Source organism: Aquila chrysaetos, chromosome 20 (assembly GCF_900496995.4).
Source record: "Aquila chrysaetos chrysaetos chromosome 20, bAquChr1.4, whole genome shotgun sequence".
NCBI classification, from domain to species: domain Eukaryota; kingdom Metazoa; phylum Chordata; class Aves; order Accipitriformes; family Accipitridae; genus Aquila; species Aquila chrysaetos.
Genome location: NC_044023.1, coordinates 18,583,522 through 18,610,088, shown reverse-complemented (window position 1 = coordinate 18,610,088; position 26,567 = coordinate 18,583,522). Strand labels below are relative to the sequence as shown.

The 26,567-nt window shown below is 39.9% G+C and overlaps 1 protein-coding gene across 1 annotated transcript in view; it reads right to left on the bottom strand.

Moving 5' to 3' along the window:
* TAFA1 (TAFA chemokine like family member 1) overlaps positions 1-26,567 on the bottom strand; it is a 237,915-nt gene that overhangs the window by 43,306 nt on the left and 168,042 nt on the right. The window contains exon 3 of the mRNA XM_029996299.1: positions 7,251-7,391. Within this exon, the coding sequence (XP_029852159.1) occupies positions 7,251-7,391 (141 nt within the window). The remainder of the gene's footprint in view (positions 1-7,250; positions 7,392-26,567) is intronic.

Here is a 26,567-nt window from a genome sequence, read left to right as displayed (position 1 = left end):
GAGGGCAAAGGCCAGCAAAGGGGACGTGTGGTGATGAAAGCTGTCCTCTCTCTGCTCCCACTATTGCACATGGAAAAAAAAGGATACGCAGTACCAACCATCCAGTAGCATGACTGGAGAGTTGTGCGGTGCTGGCCCAGAGAGGCATTAAAAGTCACGGTGCTCCCAATGGACGTTAAGACTTGTGTGTAGTTTGTTAATGCTGTCCTGACGAAGTCTGATGTAAATACAGAGGGCCACGTGGTGGCTAGTGACGGATAATCCTCAAATTAACAGAAATCTGAAGTATGTACATGCATGTTAATATTTCATATATTACAGAATTATTTGAAACTTGATGTGATCCGAAGCCAGCCTGGGAGAAAGGGAAATACTGGATTAATTTCATTGTATTGTTCTGTATCAGTAAGTGATTTCCCTTTGCCCTGATGCATGACTGGTGTAAAACAGGACAACAGCAGACCATGGAGAGTTAGAACACTAGTCCTGCTGCCTGAGATCCAGTGCATCTAATCCTGTGTTGCAGACAACATGGAATCAGATCATCTCAGATCTTTGCAGAGACCTTTCTTACAGGAATAATTTAGAGGGAGAGATACTGCATAGCATTTTAGTAGCACCTTCCTTTTTCCTCATTGGTTTTGACCAGTGTTAAAACCACCTCATTTCCTAAAACCACTGGCAACACACGCAACCTGCATGAAAGTTCCTTTTTGACTTCAAAAGCCAGTGCAGGTGCTTTTCTGTTATTCCATACTCTGTGGTCCAATAAATTTCACAGATAATAGTGCAAGAAATATTGAGGTTGCCTCTGAAAGAGTTTAAAAAAGACTGGAAGAAGACTGAAGAAAAGGGAACAGAAAAATTCAAGCATTAAAAAACCCCGCATGTCTGAGAGCATCATTGACTGTAACACAGTAAACTTCAGTATAGATGAACAAATTATGTATTATTCAAAGGCCTCAAAAGAACACACAGACATAACCACCTACTGACTGTACAGAACCGTTCAATACCACTATAAATGATATGGTACAAAGCACATTATTCACAGTATAAAAGTGACAGTATTAAAATTATAAATATCTTGTATTCCTATTACATTTTTATAGCAATCATATGAAGTATTAGGATATTATCAGAGCTTTTCTGTTAATATTTACTCAGTAACCCTGTGGACTCACTGGCCTCTCTTCCCATCTTTTTCACACTGACTATTTGTGACCAGTCCTGTTTACTGATAACCTGGAAGGAATGTGAGCAGCCACTGCAAAGTGCAGTGGAAAGTAGAAGTGTGTATCCTTACAGGGAATGGGAAACTTCCAAATAGGAGAATTTTCACATGCTTTCAACTAGAGTGTAGAAAAGGTGGAGACTCCCACATCCACTCAAACATGTTGTTTATACTGAGTACTAAAATGAACTGCTTAAAAAAACCCAAAACAACAAACCAAAACAAAGAAAAAATAAATGAAGTGGCCACAAGACTGTTTTGCTAATGGAAGCAACGGAAGAAAACTGCAAGTCATCTGTAGACAATCCATAAACAACCAAAAAAAGAAGACATAAGTGTATTAATCAATTCACTGCTGCCACTTGCTGATTTTTGCTCTCTAGCTCACACAGCCAACTTTATTCATGCCACAGAAGAAAATCTTAGCCTATTCAGAAAGGTGACGTCAATTTTGCAGGAAGATCAGGTCAATGAAGAATGAGAGGTGGACATTACAGCCCTGACCCAAATATGACAGTGTTGGCATAACCTTTACATTTGATACAGTCACAACAAAGTTATTTTGAAGTTATGAAATCCCTTATGATGCCAAGTTGTGGTAAAACCACCAAACCTGGAGCCGTCTACAGCCATTTATTTGAAGAAAGTAGCTTGGGTTGTAAGAAAGCAAAAGCAAAAGCTAAATGGCTTTTCAGGGGGCAGTGTGAATGCAAATCCCTCAATAATATTTAAATATTTCGAGAATATGCTGCGTACATCTAGAAAAGGTTCAAATAGCAATTTTAAAGGTATTTAAAAGTCACATTTTTTTCATCAGGGTTTCACTATGCTCAGTGCGTTCCATACTGAGAAGGAAGATGGGGCAGGAGAAGAAAGCTCTGACGAAGTGATGAACAAGATTAAGAATACCTCCACATTATGCATGAACAATAGAAGAAATCTTGGTCCCATTTAATGTAAAAGATGTACTGGGAATGGTGAAAAAATTCTAAAAAACCAAATATCTATTTTAAAAAAGAGAAATATATGGTGGGTTTTTTTTTTGTTTTAGTGGATTCTTTTAGTTTTATGTGGAATAACAGAAAGTTAACTTAAGAAAAAAACAACTAAAATTTTGGAGCCACTGACTGATCTTTATTTACAGAGGTGAACAGATTTTCCAAAGGATGTGGGCTTGACACCTGAAAGGACAACCGTCATGTGCCCACTGACCCTACCGGGAGGATGCAAGAGGCATTGCTATAAGGAAGCAGAGGACGTTACTGGGAACATCTCTCTTAGATAACCGCAGTACCAAAAGACGAAGTCGGTTGACATAGGAATAAAACCTCAACCCACAGGAGAAATCGTACTAGCCACGTGACAGCTAGCGAGGGGACAAATCCCAGCTATTTGTGCTGACACCTCGCAGGCCCACAGAGCCTACTGCAGGGGGAGGAAAGTTCGTGGGCTTCTGAAATGAGGAAGACAAGCTGTTTGCAAGCATATTGGAGAGGGAAGGTGCAAATTCAGAAGCACGGCTAAGAAACCCTTGCCGAAATAGCCTGCACATCACACAAAAAGTGCCTGCAGTAACGGGAAAATGAGAGAGAGCAGGTCCATCAAAGTGTGAAGCTAGAGGGGCCTGCATGCTAGTCTGAGCTGCAAATTCAAGCCCTTTGCTGGTCCCGGCCACCTCTGAAGTGTGCGGGCAGGACGGCAGATCAGGAGTCACTGGGGGACGTTGGGTAGATCAGGAGTCGCTGGGGGACGTTGGGTAGATCAGGAGTCGCTGGGGGACGTTCGGCAGATCAGGAGTCACTGGGGGACGTTGGGTAGATCAGGAGTCGCTGGGGGACGTTTGGTAGATCAGGAGTCACTGGGGGACGTTCGGTAGATCAGGAGTCGCTGGGGGATGTTGGGTAGATCAGGAGTCGCTGGGGGACGTTGGGTAGATCAGGAGTCGCTGGGGGACGTTTGGTAGATCAGGAGTCACTGGGGGACGTTCGGTAGATCAGGAGTCGCTGGGGGATGTTGGGTAGATCAGGAGTCGCTGGGGGACGTTGGGTAGATCAGGAGTCGCTGGGGGACGTTGGGTAGATCAGGAGTCGCTGGGGGACGTTGGGTAGATCAGGAGTCGCTGGGGGACGTTGGGTAGATCAGGAGTCGCTGGGGGACGTTTGGTAGATCAGGAGTCACTGGGGGACGTTCGGTAGATCAGGAGTCGCTGGGGGACGTTGGGTAGATCAGGAGTCGCTGGGGGACGTTGGGTAGATCAGGAGTCGCTGGGGGATGTTGGGTAGATCAGGAGTCGCTGGGGGACGTTGGGTAGATCAGGAGTCGCTGGGGGACGTTCAGCCAGCCAACGCACACGCTGTGTCCAGCGGCTTTGCCGCGGAGTAGGTCAGTAACACCCTAAGCTGCACGGGTCCCCTCTGCTCTGGAGGCAGAGGGCTGGGGACTCCCCGGACATGCTCGACACTGCTTTCCCCAGAAAAAGGGACCCTCTCAAGCTGCTGTAGCACAAATGAAATAAATCCATTCGGGACTTGCTCTGGAGAGGTATTTGGGCAAATGGAGAAAATAACAACAGCCATGATGGAGAGCCGAACAGACTGATGCCCATGGTATGTGCTACTGCCAAGTGGCATGCAAGATAAATTGTAGAGAGGGAAAGGAGCATTCGAAACCATGCTTCAAAAAAAATAGAAAAAAAGACCTCAAAGTAGTGAAGGGAATCATGGAAGTAAATGTGCAACAGAAGAGGCAAAGAAACAGAAACTGGCATCTCTGTTTCATGACAAGATCTGGCTTTTGTTTTGCTCTCACTGTTGCTACTACATAATTCATTGGTGACTGAGGCAGGTTTTAGGACAGTGTCTACTGAATGAACGGCAAGGAATAATTTATAACTTCTGAGGCTGCCACAGCCTGGCCTCAGTATACTTCTTTAAGATGAGGCCCCAAAGAAAAAGTTTGCCGGACTTGGCAGAAAGTGATGCTTGGGAATACTTGGCAACTTCCTGCCCCTCACAGAACAGATAACGCATACTCAGTCGGAATTTCAGCTCATTCAGGAGGAGGACTGCATACGTGAGTCCTATGTACTATGATGGTGTGCTACCCATGATGAGCTCTCACAACAAGAGGACAAAAGGACCATTTATCACCCCTGATACTTATTAAAAAGGTTAAGCTGACTCCTATGTATGATTGTATTCTCTCTTAAACAGAAACCAAAGCTAGCTCTCCACACAGTCCCACCCATGCAGCCCAGTTGTGTCGTGGAGCAATGGCTGGTAGAAGGCAATGCAATCTCTTCTCTGTAACGTGAACTCAAACTGGCAAAGCATCATCCTTGATGAGGTGTTTTCTGATGAATTTGGACTAAGAAACACCAAAAGCTCGATTCTGATCCCATTAAGTCACAGTTTGGCCAATGCTATAAACAGAGCAATGCTGAGGTTCAGCTTGTTTTATACACACTACTAAATAGCCATCAGGTGGGGATGGGTCGAGGCAGTAGTCAACCACAGATGAGAGTCAAACTGCTTACATGGGATGTCCCAGTCCTTGTCACCTCTCAAAAGTGATCAGTCTGTTTGGGTGTGAATATACTGCTGTACCTGAACACCCATGGATTTTTAACTAATGGACCCAAGCAAGCTTGAAATCGTATACAGTGTGAGATTAAATGGTCTTAATCCCTTCAATATGGTAGGTAAAGAAGGTAAAAAGTTACAGATGACCTTCTGGAATGTCGTCATGTACAAAAGAAACAGCAAATCCCAAAGCTTTGTGTGAGTTAAAGTATTGACGTCAATGGGACTCCCATGGGAAGTTTGGGGAGTCTGGCTTAGCAAGAACAGAACCACTAAATAGGTCAAAGTTTTGACTTAAAACAGGTCAGTATGTCAAAAGTCACAAAGTAAAGTCTGGGATAAAACAAAGGCCAAAGAAAATGCCCCTTCTATTAATTTTTACGAGCAGCATATTGGGCTTTTGAACCGTTCACCAGCCATCTACAAAAGAAGCTATGGGCTGACTACAACAACTAAACTTGAAAGGGGAAGACATTCCTTTGTAGTTTGCGTTTGCTGACTTTGAAGTCACTGTGAGTCTTACCAGTGACTTCAATGGGACTAGCTTTACACTTTTATATTAGCCATTGTTTTATCCTTACTCCTTTCAAAATTCCAGACAATAACATTTCTTTTTATTGTAATCCTGACAGAGCAATTAGGCTTCAGTCCACACCTGCACCCAACTTTTTTTCTTAACACAGCATTCTTTGAGCTCCTCTTCTCTGAACAGAATTGAGATCTGAATTAATGGTGTCTCTCTGCTCTATCCAGTGCCTCTGTTTTTCACGACCTGCTGAAGAACATGAAATTCTTCAAGGCTTGTACAGCTGATCTTTGGTTAAGACCAGCTGTAGGTTTCACCTACAGTTTTATGAGTGTGCTTAACGGAAAAAGAAAAGCTTCTTTTTATCAGGGTGATTAAGCAATAACAGAATGACAGAATGTGGATTAAAATGTAATCATTCACAGGTGCATTCATAACGTGTTTTGAGTCACGAGTTCAGAAGCTGAATTGCATTCCCAGTCCAACAAGCTATGAAATACTGCCTCATAATTTAAAAATTTGAAAGTATTTTTGAAATAATAAAACATTTTCTTTCTATCTTTAATATATAAACCGGGTACATACACACCGCAAATACTTGCTGAGAAAACATGAGGTTCTCACCCCTCCAAGGCATCCCCCATCTCTCATCTTTTTGGTGTTGCATGTGCAAGCCTCAGGGCTTTGTCTACACAATCCTCCGGTCCGCAACACCCACCGATACTCCTGTCTAACTCTGGGCTGCAACTGGACCAGCCCCTGCTCCCTTGCTAGTGCCTTTGCAGCATGTGATTGAGGAAAAGTACCCAGAAGAAACCATTTTTTGCAATGTTTGCTTGTATAACTCCCCGCTCTCACTCACTTGGGGGGAAGCTGAATGCCAAACGACAGACCCAAAGAGAAAACTTTGGGTGCTTCCAAAACCTGCAGCTACTCCATCAGCCCTGGAAGTCCAGCCATGGGAAGGATGAGGACACCCCAGGGCAGAGCCCACCTTGACTCTAGCCAAAACAACCCCTGGCTCTTTGAAACACCTTTGGGCTGTGTGGTGGTATAAACAATGGCACCAGATGTTTGCCATAAAGAATAGCCAGGAATTTTTATGAGATACTCCGTTTCACAAAGCTGCTGCACAGAGGGATTCTGCAACACAGAGCGGCTTGTTTGGGAAGGGTAACTAATGGGATTAGTAGCACTTACTCCCTGTCTTCTTAGGCGATTTATGTTTTGCTAAGCACTTCCAAGCCACGGTTCTCTCCCCAGTTGCTGCATGGTTTCACCTTGCAACGGTGGCAGGGGAGCCCAGAGAGGAATACACGCTGCAGACCTAGACCTGATATGAAACCCACACAAATAACATGGTGTTTTTCCTTCAGCAAAAAAATCCCCACGACAAGAAACACCACCAGTGATTTCAAAAGAAGTTTTTTTCCTAGCTTTCTGTAATGTTTGTTACGGGACAAGACTACACAATTCATTTGTTTATCTTTTTTGCCACTGACTTTTCAAATGGCTAATTAAATCAAAATGAATGGCTCTTGTCCTTTGAAATATTTATGAATCAAAGCTAATGTGGCACCGGGGGGACCTGTGAAGTGACGGAAGGGTTAATTTTGTCCAGTTATTTATTAAGGGCTTGATCCTGCCACAGAATCTGTTGTTCTTATCTAAATGCCTGTACCAAATGCTATACTCTCATTTTTGCGAGTAAATCTTAACTTGACACAAGTGCACAGAACCACGCACTAAAGTAGCAGACAAGGTGGTGTAAATGTATGCTTATGCTTATAGATTTTTCCATTTTGTTAAATAGAGAACACAACAAAGTTCCTATGCATAATCTATAGATTTAAAGCTATTTACTGGATGGTACACAAACAGAGACATATATACAGGAGGAGCTACTTGCCATCAACACAGGAAGGTCTGTTTCTTGTAGTCCCAGCCACTTTCCCAGGTAGACAGGAGCATTTTACTGTTTGTGATCTTTCCTCAATTCGATTCTTATTACAGCATCTGTGTGCTGCTATAACTTCACACGTTCCTCCTTCTGGCAAAAAAGAAAAAAGAAAAAAAAGAAAAAAAGAAAAAGAGAATATTGACACTCTGATTAGGAAGAGCAGCAGTGGCTAATCAAAGCACCCAGGCGTGCTTCTGTCTGCTACTCTGCACGGCTTCTATACAGGTGGGATTACAATGCTATTTCTCCCATTATGCGTGCTCCTGAATAAGCCAGGTGCTGCTATGCTTCAGTTTTAATAGGAAATGTAGATAAATGCCCCTTTACAGTACATATAGCTTGCCTGTCTTATATTAGAAGCTTCTAAGACATCAGCAGAATTTTTGGCCTAAAAATGACTGCGTCAGGGTCTGGGCCTGAAGAAACGTAGGTAACACACTCCAGTAAATGTGCAACAACTTTTGGCTGATTTTATGCTAGTCATATTGGAGGCTTCTTTCCCCAAATACTCTCTCGTACAAGGACAGGGGCTAAGGAAATCCATCTAGAAATAACCTTTTTCTCCAAATATTTGATTCTATGTCAATACTCAGCCCTTAGGGAATGACAATCAGCCTCTCCAAATTATGGGACGGTCCAACAGCACTTCCCTTTGCTACCCCACTCGTTAAATTGGCAGTTTTAAGGCAGGAAACATTCCCGTTGTGTACAAGATCACCAGCCTTAATTTGTCTTCTCCCTAACTGTTCCTTATGAACATTTGCAATAGTTTGATTAAGTGGAGAACGCAAAGGAGTGATAGACAGATAGACGGTGGCTTAGGGTTTATGAATACTTGGTGTTTGTGGCATATGCTACGCCCAGAAAGTGTCAAGTGTATTATTCCCATTCACCTTAGCAGTGCAGTGCGAGGAGATGAGACACCACAGTGGGCTAATGCACTGCCCAAGTAATTTCTTGATTCCTCAGTTCAGATTGTATTTAGCTCATAATCACCAAGTATTTAATAGTGCCAGTCTGCTCCCTACAGATATTTGGCTTCTTTATGAAATTGCGGCATAAATTTGGCAGGATTTGTTTAAACTTACTATGAAACATCATGCACAGACTACTAAAGAGCAAGATGAGTAAGAAGGTTTTCTAGAAAAGCATTATTACTTTATGCCACTGTGAAATGCTAACTGTACATTGCTTTTACTATAGCATAAAAAGCATTATTCCTGTCTTTGCCTTTCACTCTTTTTGAAACAACTTTTGAGAGCTTTTGAACACTACGGTAACCCTGCAGCCAGGTTGGAGAATAAGCAGTGTGGAGATGCCGATCCACGTCTGGCTGTGAACAACGGATTTTGGAAGAGGTCTGGGAGTCCAGTGGCATCTCCCTCTCACCTGGTGATTCTACACGCGTGACATTTCTGCAGTGAAGCACTGGGGTAGGTGGGCAGGGAGGAATCTTCCTTGACTATATGTTGTTAGGGTCATATGGTGGCATGCCATAAGGTGTACCTGCAGTTATAAGTGGTGCGACAGCTATCAATGAACAGGGACTCCACAAAGTGTGGAATTGTTTTGTAATATTAAATTTTCAAACCACTGACCTTCCAGGCTGCGTCAGTGGGTGAAAGCCTGTGAACGTCCATTAGGGTAAATGAACTTAGGTTGTGTGGTCATAGGGTTAAGCACTGATGAGTTTGCAGGGATGAGACAAGACTAACTCTGCAGTAAATATTTAACTCATCTGGAGAGAAATGCTGCTTCATGTATTAGTTATTAGGAACATTTGGCCTGCTGACACAAGCTTTTTGAAAGCCAATAGGTGCCACAGAAGAGAGATCCCAACAATTCAGAAAGCCATCATCTGACAAATGGTCTTTTAAGTGTCTCTTAGGAGTAAGAGGAATTGTGACAATCAACTCAGCCCCAAATGCTTGTATTTTTCTATGAAGTAATTCTTCAGATAAACTCCCTGTTCCCTCATCCAAATCGTATTGAAAGCAATGAAAAGATTCTCACTGGTTTAATTCATCTTATGGTCATGCCCTAAGAGAAGAAAGATTTGTGATTTTATTGATTGCAACCTCAACAATAAAGATAATGTATGCAGTAATAAGCATTTCTAATTTTAGACTACATAGACTGTGTGGTAAATATCTGTGAATAAGCTAAATGCTTAATTTTCTCTATTAATTTGCTGTATGAGTACTAATAACCACATGAGCTAGTCTTGCTTATTTGGTTATCTATTTGAAATAATGGGTTGTGGTGGATGAGCTTTATAACACCTTTAATTGTTATGTGGAAGCTCAAGTTGCTGCAGCAATAAAGAATTTAACTCAAAGTGTATAGTTGTTTAGGAGTGGCAAAATATAATGAAACTATAAAAGCAATGAAAAAACACTTTTTTTTACCACTAGACAGTTAAGTACATTAATTGGAACTTTTATCCGCATGGTCTATAACTGTCATGCAAATAATAATAATAACAACAATAATAAAAAGACCCTTCTTAGTGCTGACACAGAAGAAAAAAAACCATCTTACATGGAGAAAGTTCTGCATGTTACACACCCTCTTTTCCTGGAAAATTTGTTATGTGGGATTAGATTTTTCCATTAAAGCATGACTAGCCTATGAATGACTACTGGATAGCATTGCAAGCAATGTGTTTTGCTGGTATATATTTTACCAACCATGCATGTACATGTTAGACTTTCTAAAAGCCACACACAAAATAGGAATAGATAGAGGTACCCAGACAAATACAAATGGACACAGTGAGGCTAGGGAAAAACCTCATTGAAAAAGCAAAGTCTTCATTATGTTATTCACAGAAATATATAAACCACAAATATACTAGAGGGGGGAAGGCAGAGGTTCAACTTAAATCTCTATTTCAGCTGTACAAATGAGGAAACAAGCTAGAGTGGGGAGAGGAAGATGAATCAGTCTTTGGTTTCCACTGAAAAAATTTTAACATGATCAGATGTATATGTGAAGTAACTTTTTATTCTGTGATTGTTATTTTTTATTTCCAACTTTCTTTTTTTTAGAGGGGGCAGAGGGAGAGTGCCAAGAAAAGCTGTAATACCAATATCTGAGGATTTCTGATTACTGAGCCAGTGATTTTTTTCTCAGTGGTTCTTCTAGATTATGGAAAGACCTGGCAAGATGTTACAGTGCTGGGAGTCCTGAAAAAATGTGAATTATTAACCTGATAGGCTGTGAGTGCAGCAAAATTTTGAATCCTTGTCAAGAAGAACAGAAATGTCTTTTTTTTGGAAGTTTATGGTCTATTGAGCTAAGGTAGCTTCTGGCTTTTTTTCCACAATAACAGCCTCATCTAAGTCATTCAAGTCAATAGGGGATTTGCTATTGATCTTAAAAGGAGAGGAAAGGGCCCTAAAATCCTCTAAGTAAGTGTCTTCTGAATGTTTTGTTGACGGTTACATTTCATGAAGTGGCTGCTTTATCCACCTGGTAAGAAAAACAGCTTATGCTTTTTTAATTCTCTCCTGCCCCAAGAAAATCAGAAAAAGATTAGAAATAGGAATAGGAACAGGAACTCGCAAATCAGGAATAGCTTTGCTCTTTCTTCAAGAAGCTTCAGTGGGGAATGAAAATGTCCTAACATGACTTACATCCTCTTTACACCAAACATTTGATAGTAAAAACAGCTGATCCTTTCTGAACGCTCAGTCCACAGGATGCGCTCAACTTTGCACGAAGGAAATGTGATGCCTACCAGAGCAAGAGGGACAGAATTGTCTGCCAGGAAGGGTTCTGGGCTGTTGAAGATGGCAACTATCTGTGGCATTACGGCTCTGCTCATATTTCCTCGCCTTCTGGAAGTCTTTGTTCTGCATAGGCTTAAAATACAAAACTGTAGAAATTACACATCATTCTTACTGTAAAAGAGGGGCAACTGTTTGTCACTCCTGCAAATGGTTTAATTCTAATTGGAGGACACTAAACTCCTGAAATCATATTCATTTTTGTCCCTGTTGTAAAGCCACCTTGAGTTTACACACCGCAGAGTTAAATATTTTGTCATAAGTATGAGCTTACTGTGTGTGGCTGTGATTTAAAATATCTAATCACCTATAGGGTCTGAGTGCATGCCTGGCAGAAACCAAAAAACCATCTTCTAGTCATCTCTGGGTTTTATATCTCTAGCTGAGAGGTAATAATAAAAGCATATTTTGCACTTCAAAATTATAACTTGCCTCTGTATTCTAGCCAAGCCTGAACTTATCAGTAAACAAACATAAAAAAGGCAAACAGCAGTACTGATTTGTGTTATACATTGTGGAAGTCATTAACTATGAGTCAGGTAGCAAAACTTATACGTTCTCTCTTTGACAGTGATGACAATTTAATAGTATTTGACTCTGCTGAGTTACATGGAGCATCCTGCAGCAATGAGAGAGGTTGTTTATCAAAATGATAAACATGTTTTCATTTCCTCCTTGGCTGCATGTATGTGATCAGAAGTCTAAGGCCATCAAGAATTCACTTATTCTGGCCACCAGGCAGACATTAAGCTATTCAGGACCATCTGTGCTTGAAATGAGTTCCACTTAATGGACCTTCCTAGGGCAGGTCAGTCATAATGAATGCATGTGTGCATGAATGCATGAGCAAAGCACCGCTTAGGTGAGACTTCTTGGGTTGTTTGGCGGAGGCACAGACGGTTGATAGATAAGATATGCCTTTCTTTTTGGGGTCATACGCCCGGTGATTTTAGAATTCAGATCCTCTGTTACATTTGCTTCTATCTCATCGTCAATGCACCACGCAACCTAATCCAGTTGAAGGTTGTTGTAAGAACTTGTTCATGTTACTTGCAAAAAAATAGTGATGCCCAAACAACTTCATAGGCTTTGCTGGTCAAATTCTGCCCTGTGTTACACCATAAGCAATCGACCATGGGAATATGAGCAAAGGAAATCATATGGACCAATTTTATCAACATTTCCAGGCAGTTCATTAGGACTGTTACTGGGTTTGATAGTTCTATTTATACAGCTTCAGCTAGACAGTCTATGTTCCAGTGTTATGATCCTGTTTGGGGTCATATACCCACACGTTATTCTGATAAATGCTTAAGTATATGCAGATGTTGCTAGACCTAGGAGATCAGAGAAAACTTCAGACAGAATTAAAGTTCTTTAGACTTCCAGCAAATGTTTAACAACACGACAGTAAAAATTCTTCAGACACTCGAACACCTTCTGAAAAAGTGCTTACAGAAACTAATGGGTAAAAAAAATTACACCCTTGCCACCTCATGTCTTTATACATAAAACCCAGATAAAGAAAAGACAACTCTGTGATAGCCATTTTTACATTTGCTGAAAAGAATTCAGGTTTGGGGGCTGCAGTTTGAAGAGTTTGCAGTTTCAATAAGCTTTGGAAACTTCCCAGGTGTAATTAATACATTCATAAGCTTTAATCAAAATGTTTATGCCAGCTAATGTGCCAGAACTACAGACTACACTGCGCTCAGGGGAAAATACTATACTTTACGTTACTTTAAGAAATAATAAACCACTACTATGTTACTTGCAAAATAACATTTTTGCTTCTGATGGGAACATGCAACAGATGGAAAAACAAAGTCCCATGCTACTCCATGAGCCACTTCATAAGTGAACAAATAAAACACTCCTCATAGCCACAGTGCAATTACACTCCAATTTTTGTTTTACATATAATCAACTGACATTCTGCATCTGCTCCAGAAGGAAAAGGATCAAGTTTACAGGATGCATTTCTGTGCACAGAGAGTGACAATGGCTGCAGAGCAATCAGACAAGGCTTAGGGTTTTTACTCAGTTTCATAAGGTCGAGGCTAACTGCACCTCAGCTGCCAGAGTGCCATCAGTTCCAATGAAATTACAAAAATGCTGAATCTGGCCCATGAACTTTAAGTAACACAAAGGTACCATCAAAAAATGGACCCAAGTATAAAAAGATAGCATTAAGCCCTACTTAATTCTTTCCCATTATGATGACTGATACAAATGGATTAATGTGCTACTCATTATATATGGAGTTACAGTAACCGTGGGAATTTGTAACGCACCGCACATGCTCTGCAAGCCTCCTGGTTATATACTGGATTTTTTTTGCCCAGTGGATCAGAATAGACTGCAGTGGTCTGTTTCCTAAATTTATATTTCTATTTTCATTAATATTCAGTATTTTCATTGTTCATTTTGTGGGATATATATTATTTTCAGTTTGGGAAGACTCTATCCAACAGCAGCAACATAAGTGATTCCCGCTGTGGGTCATTAAGTTTTAGGTTGGGATATTATTTTCTCGAATGCTGTTGCTATGAGAGGGTTCTGGAGACACAGGGTACCTCCTCTGAAGAAAACACTATTTGTTTACAAAAGACCAGAACAAGTAGTTCCACGAGGAGTGTGGCTAGCAAAATTTGGTTTCCCGTGGATTTGCACCTTGTGGTTCATTTCAAACTCCTATTGAGCTTCTTCTGATGTCTAGGTCACTTAAAGAGTACTCATTGAGGTCACAGCTCAGCTGAGAGCCCACGGGACTCTGTCCTGGTGGGTGGTGCAGCATTCCTGTTCGGTTCAGGCCCCAATTCCTGTACCACCAATACAACGACCCTATTCTGAATAAGACCAATAATATTATTGTCTTGGTTTGTGTTGCCCCATTGCACACATGGTTAGAGTCTGGAGAAGAACTGCTGGACAAAGCAGGTCAGCTACAGCTGGAAATTAATTTCATACTAAGCCAAAGTTTTGATAGATTCTGGAGTCAGAAATCAAAAGCTAAGAGGGGCTATGTGCATTCAGCACAGGCATCTCTGGTTATTTACGGTGCTATGAACTAATTTTCTAAGAGTAGTTTTGACAGAAAAGGCCATTTTCATGAAGTCAAACTTTTCTACAAAAATCCATAACAAAAGAATTTTTAGAGGAAAATAATATCTTTAAAATATTTTGTTCAGCAGAATGTTAATATTTCATTTGAATGCTAACTCTTTTTTTTTTTCCCCCCATTTCTATTTTATTTCCCATTCAATGTAATAGGGGAAGCAGGGATATGCAAAGCTCTAATTAGCACCTGGATTTGTAGTCTTTTACAATTTTCTACTAATGCTCTCTGCCATCAGCCACAGGAGGCTTTTTATCTAAGAGATTTACAGATTCTTATACTTACGCCCGGAATAGACTCTGATCCTAGAGAACTGGTTTATTCGCAGAAATTAAAAATAAGTATTTTTCGTAAAGGAGAAATGGTACGGATTCTACTCTTGAATTCACAAAGAAAACTCAGAGCACATCAGTGTATGAATGTGGGTGGATGTAGGGCAGGCTTATGGATTTCCATATCAAACCAATATACACACTAGAGAATAGGTCTTTCTACTAAAGAGCCTTGCAAATTGATCTCCTGAGAAATTTGCACAGGACCTTATTCTTATGCATATTTAAAAAAAAAAAAACCTCTTAAAGATGAATCAAAGGAAAAACGGTATCCAGAAAAACAAGGCAAGGCAGTCTTGTAGCAGTTACTGCCTCTGGCACATTGCATCTCAAATGGCAGTGCAATAACCAGCATCGGCTGAAGTATTCAAGAGGACAACAGGGCAAGAGTGGCTGGAGAGGAATGCTGATGAGGAATTTGCTTGTAGCTGTTATCGAAGCAGAGTTATGGGTAGTTTTAATTACGATTTCGCATGCACGTGTACAGTATACGCATACACAAAAATGTCAGAGTTTATGAGAAAAATCCCACCTATTGTGTGTATGTGTTGTCCCTGACAGACAGCAGAGTGAAAGCAATCAGGCAGAGCTGCCTGCAGAGGACCATACGCATACCCCGTATGTTTGATTGCTTTTTTGTCACAGGGAGTATTGAAAGTGAATTGTAATAGGGACTATTAGCATTCTTGTATTGATGAACTACAAAAAGCAGATATGTAACCCACGAGGCAGCCAAGAATCCAATGTTCTCTTAGTGGGGTTCTTCAGTCTTTTAATGAGATTTTTTTTACTTCAAAGGGAGATCAACTTACAGAAACTTTGAGAAATGGAGGTTAGAAATGAGATGTTTTAGTGGGATTTACAGCTCTGGAATGCCATTAAGTGATGTATATGAAGAGGCAGGTCTTTGAAAATGCAGAAAGAGAAGAATGTAATTTTTGAGAGGTAGCTTAAGTTCCATATCAAAAAGTAATAGACATTATGACTCTAAATTTCATTGACTTTCAGTGAGATATGACACTCCTAAAGGTCTATATCACTTGTAAATGGGATTTCTTGGTCTAAATGATGCAGGCCTAGTAAGGTTAGGCATAAAATCTGGAAGTATCTTTAAAAAAATCTTGCCCTTAGTCACTTGGGTGGCTTGGAAAATTTAATATTTGATATATCAGAGAGTATAAAAAAAAAACCAGTTTGGGCAAAATAGATTTAATATGCCTGCATTCAAGCAGTGCTCCTCCTATAACTTAAACTGCAGGCAGCAGTATAAAACTAGAGATTAAAAAGACCCACTGTGCTATTCTGATCATTGCTTTGCAGCTGCACAATTCTTCCCCAGAACAAATTTTCTAGGTAACACAGCTGTGGAGAAATGAACATTTCTGCTGCTGAACAGAAACGAACATTTCCAATATTGGCATCTCCAGTTCCTTGCCAGAGCACAGTGAAAATCCAAAGTGGAATTAGGCTTGAAAATACCCTAACAACAAAATTTTGGTTAACGACAGAATATTGTTCTTGGGGCCTCAAAATGTTATTCTTCTAAATGCTGCTAGCAAAAGGCATCCAGAGAATGGATATTAAGTTAAATGAGTCTTAGAAAAGACATACAATGAAAGAAAGATAGGATAACTCTCTTTTCAGATGGAATAATTAGGCTGATAAGAAATATGTGATTTAGGCACAGCTGCTGATGAGAAATGAATATAGAAGTGTGCAGGAGAAGTCATTGCTAAGAAAGGATTTAGAAATTATTCTATGTCAACCATGTGAGCGCTGTTTGGTCCTGCCAGAGTCTTGCTCTTGCCCAACAGGCTTTCCCTGAGCACCTTGATGTTTCCAGATCTCTAAAACTGCCTAATCCTTTTATTACATGACTTTATCTTCAGCCTACTCTCCAGATTGGGAAACTATATCACACTTTTCCCATCAACCTCAAAAGAGACCCAAAATTGCTTATTAAACTCATAACATATCCTTTATTGTTTCATATTATACACAAAAATGTGACACTTTTAGGATTTCTGTTAAATATTCGTAAATAAATCTACTCATTACAAAGAAGATCAGCAATAACCAACTTTAAAATCTCATCTTTCAGTTGAGACAAAATGATGCAGGGATCTTAAACTCTTGTGGAAAAGCAGAACAATGCTGTTCTATACAGTTTGTCTTTTGATATGAACACTGCAGATAAATTCATCCCCAGATAATTTTATCCACTAAGGTGATTAGCCTATGGAGAGTCTATGATGTGTTTACTGAACAGAGTAACATAGTTTATGGTAATGCTGTTGTCATGCTTTATAAATGTGTGAGGTGGTTTTTATGAAGTAGTTAGATAAGGGGTGGTGAAAGTAATGTGATCCATAAAAAATGTACAGTGATGAAGAGCTAGGATTGCAGAGATACTATAGACAGGCTGATATAGAGAATTATAACCAGTGCAGAAGCTGCATTAATCTTCCAAAGAATAGCAATAAATAAAATAACAAGGAGGAATGGGACTAAAAGAATTTGGCCAGTGTATAAAACTGAGATGTTAGGGTGGGATCAAAGTGTAGATGTTTTAAATGGGATCTCTTACAGATGGGTTGTCTTGCGATAGTGGCAGTAACGTTTTCGCCAATGGGGTTGACCACGTGTTACAAAATCCATGAAAAGGAAAACAAAGGACCATAAGTTACAGCATATGTAATGAAAATGTCACTGTATAGGTGCTGTGTGCCATGAGCAGCAGCAGTAAATTCTATACTCTACTGCAGCTAAGCAATGTCAAGCAATCATTTCTCAGTCATTTTTCAGTGGACAAGTGTGCACATTATCCCACCCCATATATTCCTCGAGTCATTCACACGGTGACCACCAGCAGCTGGTCCTATGTTTGAGTAGAAAACGATACCTTTGCCAGGAACTGACTGTACAATGGCACAGAAAGACAGAGGATGGAACCAAAGGAACAGAAGCAATCAGTTGGTTTTGCATGGAAAGTGTTTTACACCGCATACATTATCCATAGCAGAAGAACCTGGTAGTCTTCAGCCTAAGGAATTTATAGCACACACATTACTGAACCTTATTTAGCTTCAAGCACAGTCAAACACTTCAGTAAATGTTACAGACTGGGTATGTGAACAGCAATATTTTAATTTACAGACTACTATAACTGTACTGTTATAAATCAAGGAGTTAAAATTCTCTCTCAAAATAACCTATTTCATCCAGACCTAAGCATGATTAAGCTGGTTTACTACTGGTCAGGACCAAGCTACATCTGAGGAAGAGGGAGGGAAGCAGAGGATGACATGGGATTCAGACCCTGCTGTTCTCAAAATGTAACTCTTCACTGTGGCCACTTCTAGGGGAGGCCTTAGTGGAAGGGTGGTTGCCTCCTCCTCACCAAAATTTTAAGGGAGAGGACAGTGGCAATAATTTATTTCATGCTAACTTTTGGTTCCTTTTATTTTCTTCTTTTTGTTTTGTTTTGGTGACACTCATCTCAAACAAAACAAGTCTGACTGATTTTCTCTTTTCCCAAACTATTTTAAACCATTTTCCCACAGTCACTATACTGAGCTGCCTTTTTTTTGCATGAGTCTCCATGTTTTGATGTCTCTCTCCTCCCTGTTTCTGTTGATGAGCAATATTTTATTTCCTGTCACCTTGATTTGCTCTGTCTTTCCGCTCCAGCTCTCATCATACAATTCTAAACCTGATATATGCTAGTTCCCCCCTGCCTTTTCTCTCTCTTTTTACCTTTTTGTAACTGCATTGAATGTTTCTGTCTTTGACAATTTCTTTCTTTTCTCTCTTGAAGCTCCTGGTGAACAACACAATGCAGTACTACCTCCTAATAATTGATCATCTGGCTCCTGTTCAGATTTGTACTGCTTCTTTGAATACATGTGCAATTCAGTTCACTCTGTTCCCTTATAATATGAATAAAAAGGGCTGCATACTTGAGTGGAAATACATGAAGTCTAGTGAGCAAATAATTTCCTACTTTGAAAGCAATGTGTGATACATTACAGCATGGGCTTGAAATTCATATTAATTTATTTTTTATTAGTTAAACAGTAGCAGTGTGCAGGGAGTTCTGCAGTTAGGAGAATCAAAGAGGCCAGGCAGAAAATTCATTTTTCTCTCTCCTGTTTGCCCTTGGTAATGATCAGTATTCATCCAAATACTATATCTGAGAATTTGGAATTGTCTTTTTTTAATTAAAAATTGCTTTTTAAACTTTTTTTTTTTTTTAAACTAAAACCTTTTTGGTGAAAAACATTGACATTTCATTGGCAAACATCAATACATTTCAATTCAAGATAAAATTCCTATATGTCGGGGGAGTTAGAAATCATATAACTCAACTACTTTTAGCTAATGATTTCCAGTTTCTTTCCTACATAGTACTACAGCCAAGAAACTTCATGCTGTACTCACATCCTTATCAAAAAGGGGAAAGTATCTTGAAAGCTGAAGTCCAGACAGAGAAAGAAATAGGAAATTATTTGAAGTATGTCTCTTATGGCCACAAAGGAGCCATTTTACATTAAAAAAACCCCAAACAACTTAAATTTTAGTCCAAAATAAACCAAGCAACATATTTCAAGGCAATCATGCAAAACGAAAAATGATATATGCACGTGTCCTTATGCATGTACTGCAACTTCCTAAGGAAAAGCCGCTAGTCTGCTCTGCTGCAGATGCCGTGCTAATTGCAGCACTGCACACAAACGGTTCTCTTGCCCGCGATTCTTCTTAGACTTGTCCTGATGCACGTCCAGCTTTGCCCACTTCTGAGCTAGTTGGAAAAAACCCATTACGTTCAACCCCAAATATTTTGCTTCAGATAGCTCAGGCTTAACTGCCATCCCATGGGGTTCATGTGCATCTAGGGTATGCAGCTCCAGGTCAGCCCCACCAGAGAAACCACCCTAATGCTCTGAACCCTCAGTTCAGCTACTTGAATTTCCAATCTTCAAAGTTTTGGAGAATGTTGAATATAAACTGGGCTCTCATTACAAATAAAAAAAAAAAAAAGAGAAATGCCTGCAAACTAGAAATAGGGCATCTCTGCCAAGTCTTTCTAATAGAGTGTTGGAAATTAGAAGCAGAAGAGGTCATCTTGCCCAGTCCTTTCCCAGTATCAAAATGTTTCCCTCCACACACTCATGAGCATCTTGCTCAATTTATTTTCACATTATTTAAGCAATTGGGCTTCTGCTGGTGCAACAGGGGATCCTTTGAAGATACCATTCTAGCGTTTAATGTGATCTACCATTGGGCTGAACAGCAAAAAAATGTTCTGTGTTTTCTTTTGCTCAGTTTTCCTCATTAACCCTAATTGTAATGCTATGACCAACTGAACACAACTATTCCCTGTTCTATGTTTACAGATGTCAGATATGTTTTAGATGGTCATCACATCCCCCATCATCATTATCACCACTTAGACAAGCTGTGCATTTGCTGCTTCTCTTCATCTTTCTTCATAAGCTTGCCTCCATCACCTTAATCAAGTCTACAGCTCTTCTCTGCATCATTGACATCACTAGTACTGATGTTTCCAAAATTCCACTATATAACAATAACATTATTATTAACAGTGATAAAAATTTTGTGCTCTTAAGTTGCTGAGTATTATTATATCCATTTTGGAGAGGAAATCTGCCCTATTTTCCCAACCCAGCATTTATCTCTAGTCTGCTCTTCAGTACTGTTAACTAAAACATAAACAACCAACACAAGTTAATCAAGTTTCAAGAATATTTGAGCATCAGCGTATAAACTACCAGATACACAGGCATTTATCTATTACTGCTTAGGCACGTAGGCACTATGGAGATAGACAAGGAATGAAAAACAAGGGATAGATAGAAACAGAGACAGATGCTATGTAATAGAAAATCTAGCCAACAGTCTGAGAGTGGAAGAGGAATGCCATATCTAATTGAAATGGTGCTCTGTGCTTTCCAGCAGTGTTCTCAACAAGGAAAGAGACTATTACCTCCTGCTCTTTGAGAAAATGCCATCACTTTCATATTTTTTTTTCATCCCCACTGTAGCAGCTAGCAATTTTCCAGCATTAATACTTGAATACTTCTTTTCCCCAGATATATTAGTTCACATTTTTCTAGTTCCACTCACATTATTTCCTGGGCCTTCAATTTTTTCTGATCCTTTTTATTATGAGTCTTGGACTTCGGTGACATCTGTCATAACACATATTTTAATATCACTGGTAAATGGGCAGAGTCCCTGTTTCCTATAAGCCACAACCTGGATAGAGCAGTCTCCAAATATTTATTTTAAAACTTGAAAGATGAAAGTGATTTCTTGCTTGGCAGAAAACTAAGCTAGCACTTGCAAGACCTCTATGGCCCAAAAAGGAGTAAGGGGAACAGAGTTTTAAGCCCAACCTGCTAAGATATCCAGCACTGCAAAGATGTGGGTTTCCCTCTTTTTCCAAAGGGACTCTTCTCCTTACCGCTATCAAACTGCACATTAACAAAGAGGGAATTTAACCCTGCAGCCAGGGAAACTACTGACTTTCCACTGAACAAACAAAAATGTGATATCAGAAATACCTTTAAGGCAGGCTTGGTTGACAAACAGGTGTTCTCTCTGTAAGACAGTTTTCTTATTGATCTGTGCTAACATCTTGCAGAAGTGAACAATCTCATTGCCATGTCAAAGGCTAACCATCTGTGAACAAGTAATGCAGCCAGAAAATCCATGTTGCTACAATAATAGCTTTAGGACGTGGGTCTTACTTCAATCATCACAAAAAGAAATCCACAGAAAATATCTAAAAAATTCTTCTGATAAATTAGTGTATCTAGAGAAATACTTTTGTTTACACAAATTTCATCTAAATAGATTAGAATAATTTACACACTCTACCAAGCAGGTAAGTTACTGCAATAATTGGAGAGTTCATTCATTCCATTTCCTCCTTTGATATTGCAATCACCTTCTCAGAGTCTCATGCATCATAGCCCTTCTCTTATTTAGAAAGCATAATTCTCTCCGTGGGACAAATCACCTCTTCAATATCTGAATATGTGTGTTAAGACTTTCAGGAGCAGCTACTTCTTTTCACAACAATAAACACTATTCAGCCATACTGGAACCTGAATTTTAGACTTAAAGACCATTGTGAGGGGTTGATATGCAAGCACAGGATCATACTGAGAGGCAGACTAGTGAATTAATGGTACTGGAACAGAAATCTAATGGCAGAACTTTCTCAGACCAGGAGATGGTCTTGTGAGAAATTTTCTAGCTCAGTGAGATAGCACTAGGTCCTAAATAATTGTCATGTCAGAAGATGCTGGGGCTGCTAGGCACAAGTTTTGAGTGACTGCTCTCTTGAAAACATGAACCACGAGCTTCCTTACATCAAGGTCATGAATTATTATTATTATTATTAATTATTATTATTATTATTACCACCACCACCACCAGCCTTTGAGAAGTTACTGGACATTGTCCATTCCATATTTAAGTGTTACATGTATAGTTTTATCATTGAAAATCTAAGGCTCTGACTAGATCTGGAAGGCTTAAACTTTGTCCTCCCACTCACTGGTTATGCTCAGGGAACAGCCCCACGGAGTACCACCAGTGTGGCACCCAGAAACAACTGCGGTTCCCATCCTCCTGATGATGACCTGCAAGGAGCAAAGATGAGCTCATGGTCTCTTCCACCCAGGCAAGACTGGTGAGAGCACTTGAGCACAGATGTTTCACTGGCACAGTTGAATACTAAGAAGTTTGGGGTAACTAGCAACTACTGAAGTGCAAATTTCTGTACCTTCCCGTTTACATCTCAGATAATGGTGTCAGTGCAGAGGGCATAGAGCAGAAAGCACACTGGCTTGTAACACTTGAGCTCCTGGTCCTGAGCTGCAGCAGAGACAGAGTCAGGGAGGGAATCGTTAACCCCGAGACTTTTCAGCTCAGTGCACAGCAGAAGAGAAAGCTGGGCTGGGAAGAGGCACAATGGGACACAGCTGCCCCAAATTTCCCATTCTCCTTTCCTGCTTTGTTCGTTCATGTTTTCATTGCAGCAATCAAAACTCTATCATCCCCAGCCAATGTATGTAAGCTATCTGTGAGGTCTATTCAATTTGTGCATAAATATTCCACTGCTTGCCGCTTTCCAAACAGACCGAGTCTCCTGGGCATTTGTGGTCTCCTCCCCACTATGACTATTTTGTTGACTTGTTTCGGCTGAAAATTTGCCCGATCTTGAAGCATTGATTCCAATTCTTTTTAAACTAGGTTGGATAAAGAAAGTATTGTAGAGACTGACAATAGAAAAAACTACTGCAGAGAGCTACAATAGAAAATAGAAAATACAGCACTGTCAGTAATTCAGCGAACTCATGGTTCTCTCTCCTTGGGTTCTTTCAACCCAAAACCTCAAAAACAACCAATTGGCACTTCTTGATGTATATTTGCATACTTGTTTACTTTTCAAAGTAATTAGCTTTTAAAGTATTACCAGGGAGCTGAACAAATGTACCGTATAGTTCCAAAAACAATACAAGAGAAACTGTTTGCATTTGAATGAATTTACTTTGCTGGTACCATGCATGTATCAGCCGAGTGAACACTTAATGTTGAACATTAATTATACAAACAAAAGAAATGGCACAAAGCTGTTGTCTCTGTTAGTTTTCTTCCAAGATTAGTCCTTGTTTATGTTAGAGGTTTTGTGTCCTAAATAAATTACTAACTGTGACTGCTTCAAAAGGGATGATATTTAAGATGATTGAAAATATGCACTGGTCAATGCCCTAGACAAACAAACTCTTAGCTGTTGATGCTCACTCACTGACCCTCACTCAGTGAGAAATTCTTTTTATCATGCTGTGAATTTCATCAGATGGTCATCAGCATGATGGACTGATGATAGCTCTGCTCCCTTCTGGCCAGTTATCTAACATATGGGCTTTCCAGTCAACTGCTCTTGGTTTTATGGCTTTGTTTCTGATCCTCGAGAGAGAGAGTAAGCAAGCACTTGGGCACCAGAACAAAGCAAAAAAGAAAAGTGTAAAACTGCCCTGAAACTTCTTGAAGAAATACAGGTTTAGTTAAAGTGAATGTTTAAGCTAAACTCCCCAGACACTTTCTGCTGTTGATTTAAAAAAAAAAAAAAAACAACCAAAAAAAAAACAGAGAGAGAAAAGTCATTTTGGCAAAAGACAATGATGGCAATCATCTTTGCAAGAGATGCAAGATTGCAAAAGTCAATAGCAAGAGATGAAATAAAATCTCCTGCTTCAGCCAAATTCCCTTGGATAAGAATGAAACAGTGTCCTAAGAAAACTCCAGGTACTTCACAACTAGCAGACACCATCTTATCAAGATTATTTTCTGAGAAGTATCATCCATTGCTCTTTGTAGCAGTCCCATAAGATAGCAAGGTCTAGTTACTGGCTGCCACCCTGCAGATTTCTGAAAGCCCTCCATAGAACTAGGCTTCACCAACCTGCTTATCAAGCCATGACATCCATTATAGCCTCACTCATTGCTTCCTGATAGGTGGCTTTGGTGTGTGTGCAACAGCAAACACAAACTTTGAAGAGCTTAATCAGACTGTAAAATTCATTGCCAGATGATTTAGGAACATTCACAGTTACAAAAGAGGCAGCCTCTCTACCCAGTTTCCCAACATTAAGCCAAACCAGATACCACTCACACTCTTCTGTATGCTATGAGAATTGAAATGAAGAAAAACACAATACAAGTAGCCTATTTCCACCAGGCAAAGAAGATAGCGGTATTAATGTTCCTCATGGAGCATTATGGAATGTTCCCTCATGGAAGATGCTCAACTATGATGGTGAATGCCAATATAAGCCATTAGAAAAGGGACAGGATTCTGACTTGGATAATTGCATTGCACCTAAATTCTTACTGCAGGTGAATATACTCATCTCTTCGCTCCTGGAACTGCACGCATGTTGGCTGTGTGTCACCATGTCCCACCCCAGAGAAGACTGCACTGTAGTGTGATTCGCAATAGCGTTGTGCATTTCCTACTCCTTTGCATGAGGTGGAACAGCTTTTATGAAGCTTACTGGCAAAAGGACCTAACATATCCTGGTGTGATTTCTCTTAAATTAATGCAGTTAAATAAAGAAAATGCCTTCTCTCTTATTTGTAGACATCTGAGATTTTTAGTATGGAAGCCACTGCTAGAGAAGTGTGAAAATAAGGGCTTACACTTCTTTCAAAATTCACGAAGAAAAAATATAAGCTGGAAGAAACTACACATATATCTTCAAGGGAATGTTCATAATTCTGTGTTTAAAAAACTTTGGAACATACATTTAGTCCCTCAGGAACAGTAAATGACAATTATAAGGACATCTGGTACACATGACAGTCCTCTGAACAGCTGATCTGACATATAACAGCAATTCTGCAGCTCTCAGCCTGCATAGAATGTTAGCACTTAACTCCTGTGAACAAGACAGTTCTCCACTGACCCTGCTAGCTAAAAGAATAACTGAATCCAGTTTTTCCACGGTAGCTGCTGATTTTGAGTGTCTAGTTGGAGATGTGCTAAGAGACCTGAGTGCTAGAAAAGCTTAAAGATAAATATGCTGAAAACCAGGCACCTTTCAGAAACTTCAATTTTGGCCCGAAAACAGAGTCCTCCAAAATCACTTGCTATTCTTGAAGGTGTTTGCCTTAGGTCTGACTTTATTCACAATGAAGCCAATAAACATTTGTTAACAAAACTCAGTAAAATAGCAATATAAAGTGAATAGAAGAGGGCAAAAAAAGTCAACCCCAACTCTTTGAAGCAACCCCCAAAGCTCCATATGAGATTAAGTTTGCCCAACTGTAAAAAGTAAATACTAAACTGGTGGTGGCTAATATTAAAGTACAAAATCTGAATGTTTCTGACCAAAATAAGAGTGAATTTCTGGAAAAGACTATTATTAGGTGTTCTGAACAGGAGGTGCAGTTTGAAATGACATGTAATCAGGATACTCCTAAATGTCACGGAAATATGAGTTTTCACTGTGTCTTCCAGTAGCAAACCCAGGAGTTATGACAGACTATGCAGTTGAAGGTTCAAACAAATAACAGAGACTTTCTCACACAAGGCACGTGAACTCTAAGTTTTCCATGAGTTCACAAAGTGGTTGGACAAGCAATTGGGAGAAAACTCTTTTAAGGGTTACTAAATACAATCCCTGAGTCACAAGCTACAAAAACCTAGGAAGGTCTAGGGGTAAACTCTCCGTATTTATTTTTCACTCCTGTACTCTGCCTTAGCATGTGCTGTGACTGCTACTGGAGACAAGATACTGGATTCCTTGCCTGATCCAGTATGGTTGGTTTTATATTCCCCAGAGATGGTCCCAATGTCCGACAGGTCATTATTCTAGTCATCTGAAAATAATAACCCACTGCAAAGTATCACCAAGTTATTTAGGACACGTATTCCTAACATAAATCATATATTGGGAATTTCATATCCCTCTGCAGGGCTTGCATTTCCATTATTTTTGTTCTTATCCAGAGACAAACTCCTTCATGCTTCCATCTCCTGTATTCTCCTTCTACTCAAACCGCATCAGTTTTGACATGCTCTCTCAAAAGAAGACTTGTGCTATGAAATGCCATCAGAAGTACACACTCAAAGTTTTATTTATTTCATTCATCATCTGACAGCCTGCCTTGCGGAGCCTTGTCCAGAGTCACTGCTACAGGACAGAACAAGGAAGAAAATGTCAAAGTTGTCATGCACATTCCCTAATTCTTTGATTTCTGTTACTAGCCATGCCTCCTCCAAAACTTCTTTGTGCTTAGGCTTCAAGCTAAAGATGAATCTCCCATGCATCTGAGAAATCCTCAGAGTGCCCCAGGTTCACTGCTAAATGGCCCTTAAATGTATACAAACCGGGAACTTAAGTACCGCCAAGCTAGATCAGAACAATTGTCCATCACCTGTTCTGCACTCGTTCTGACAGATGAAACACAAAGGGCTTCAAAGGAA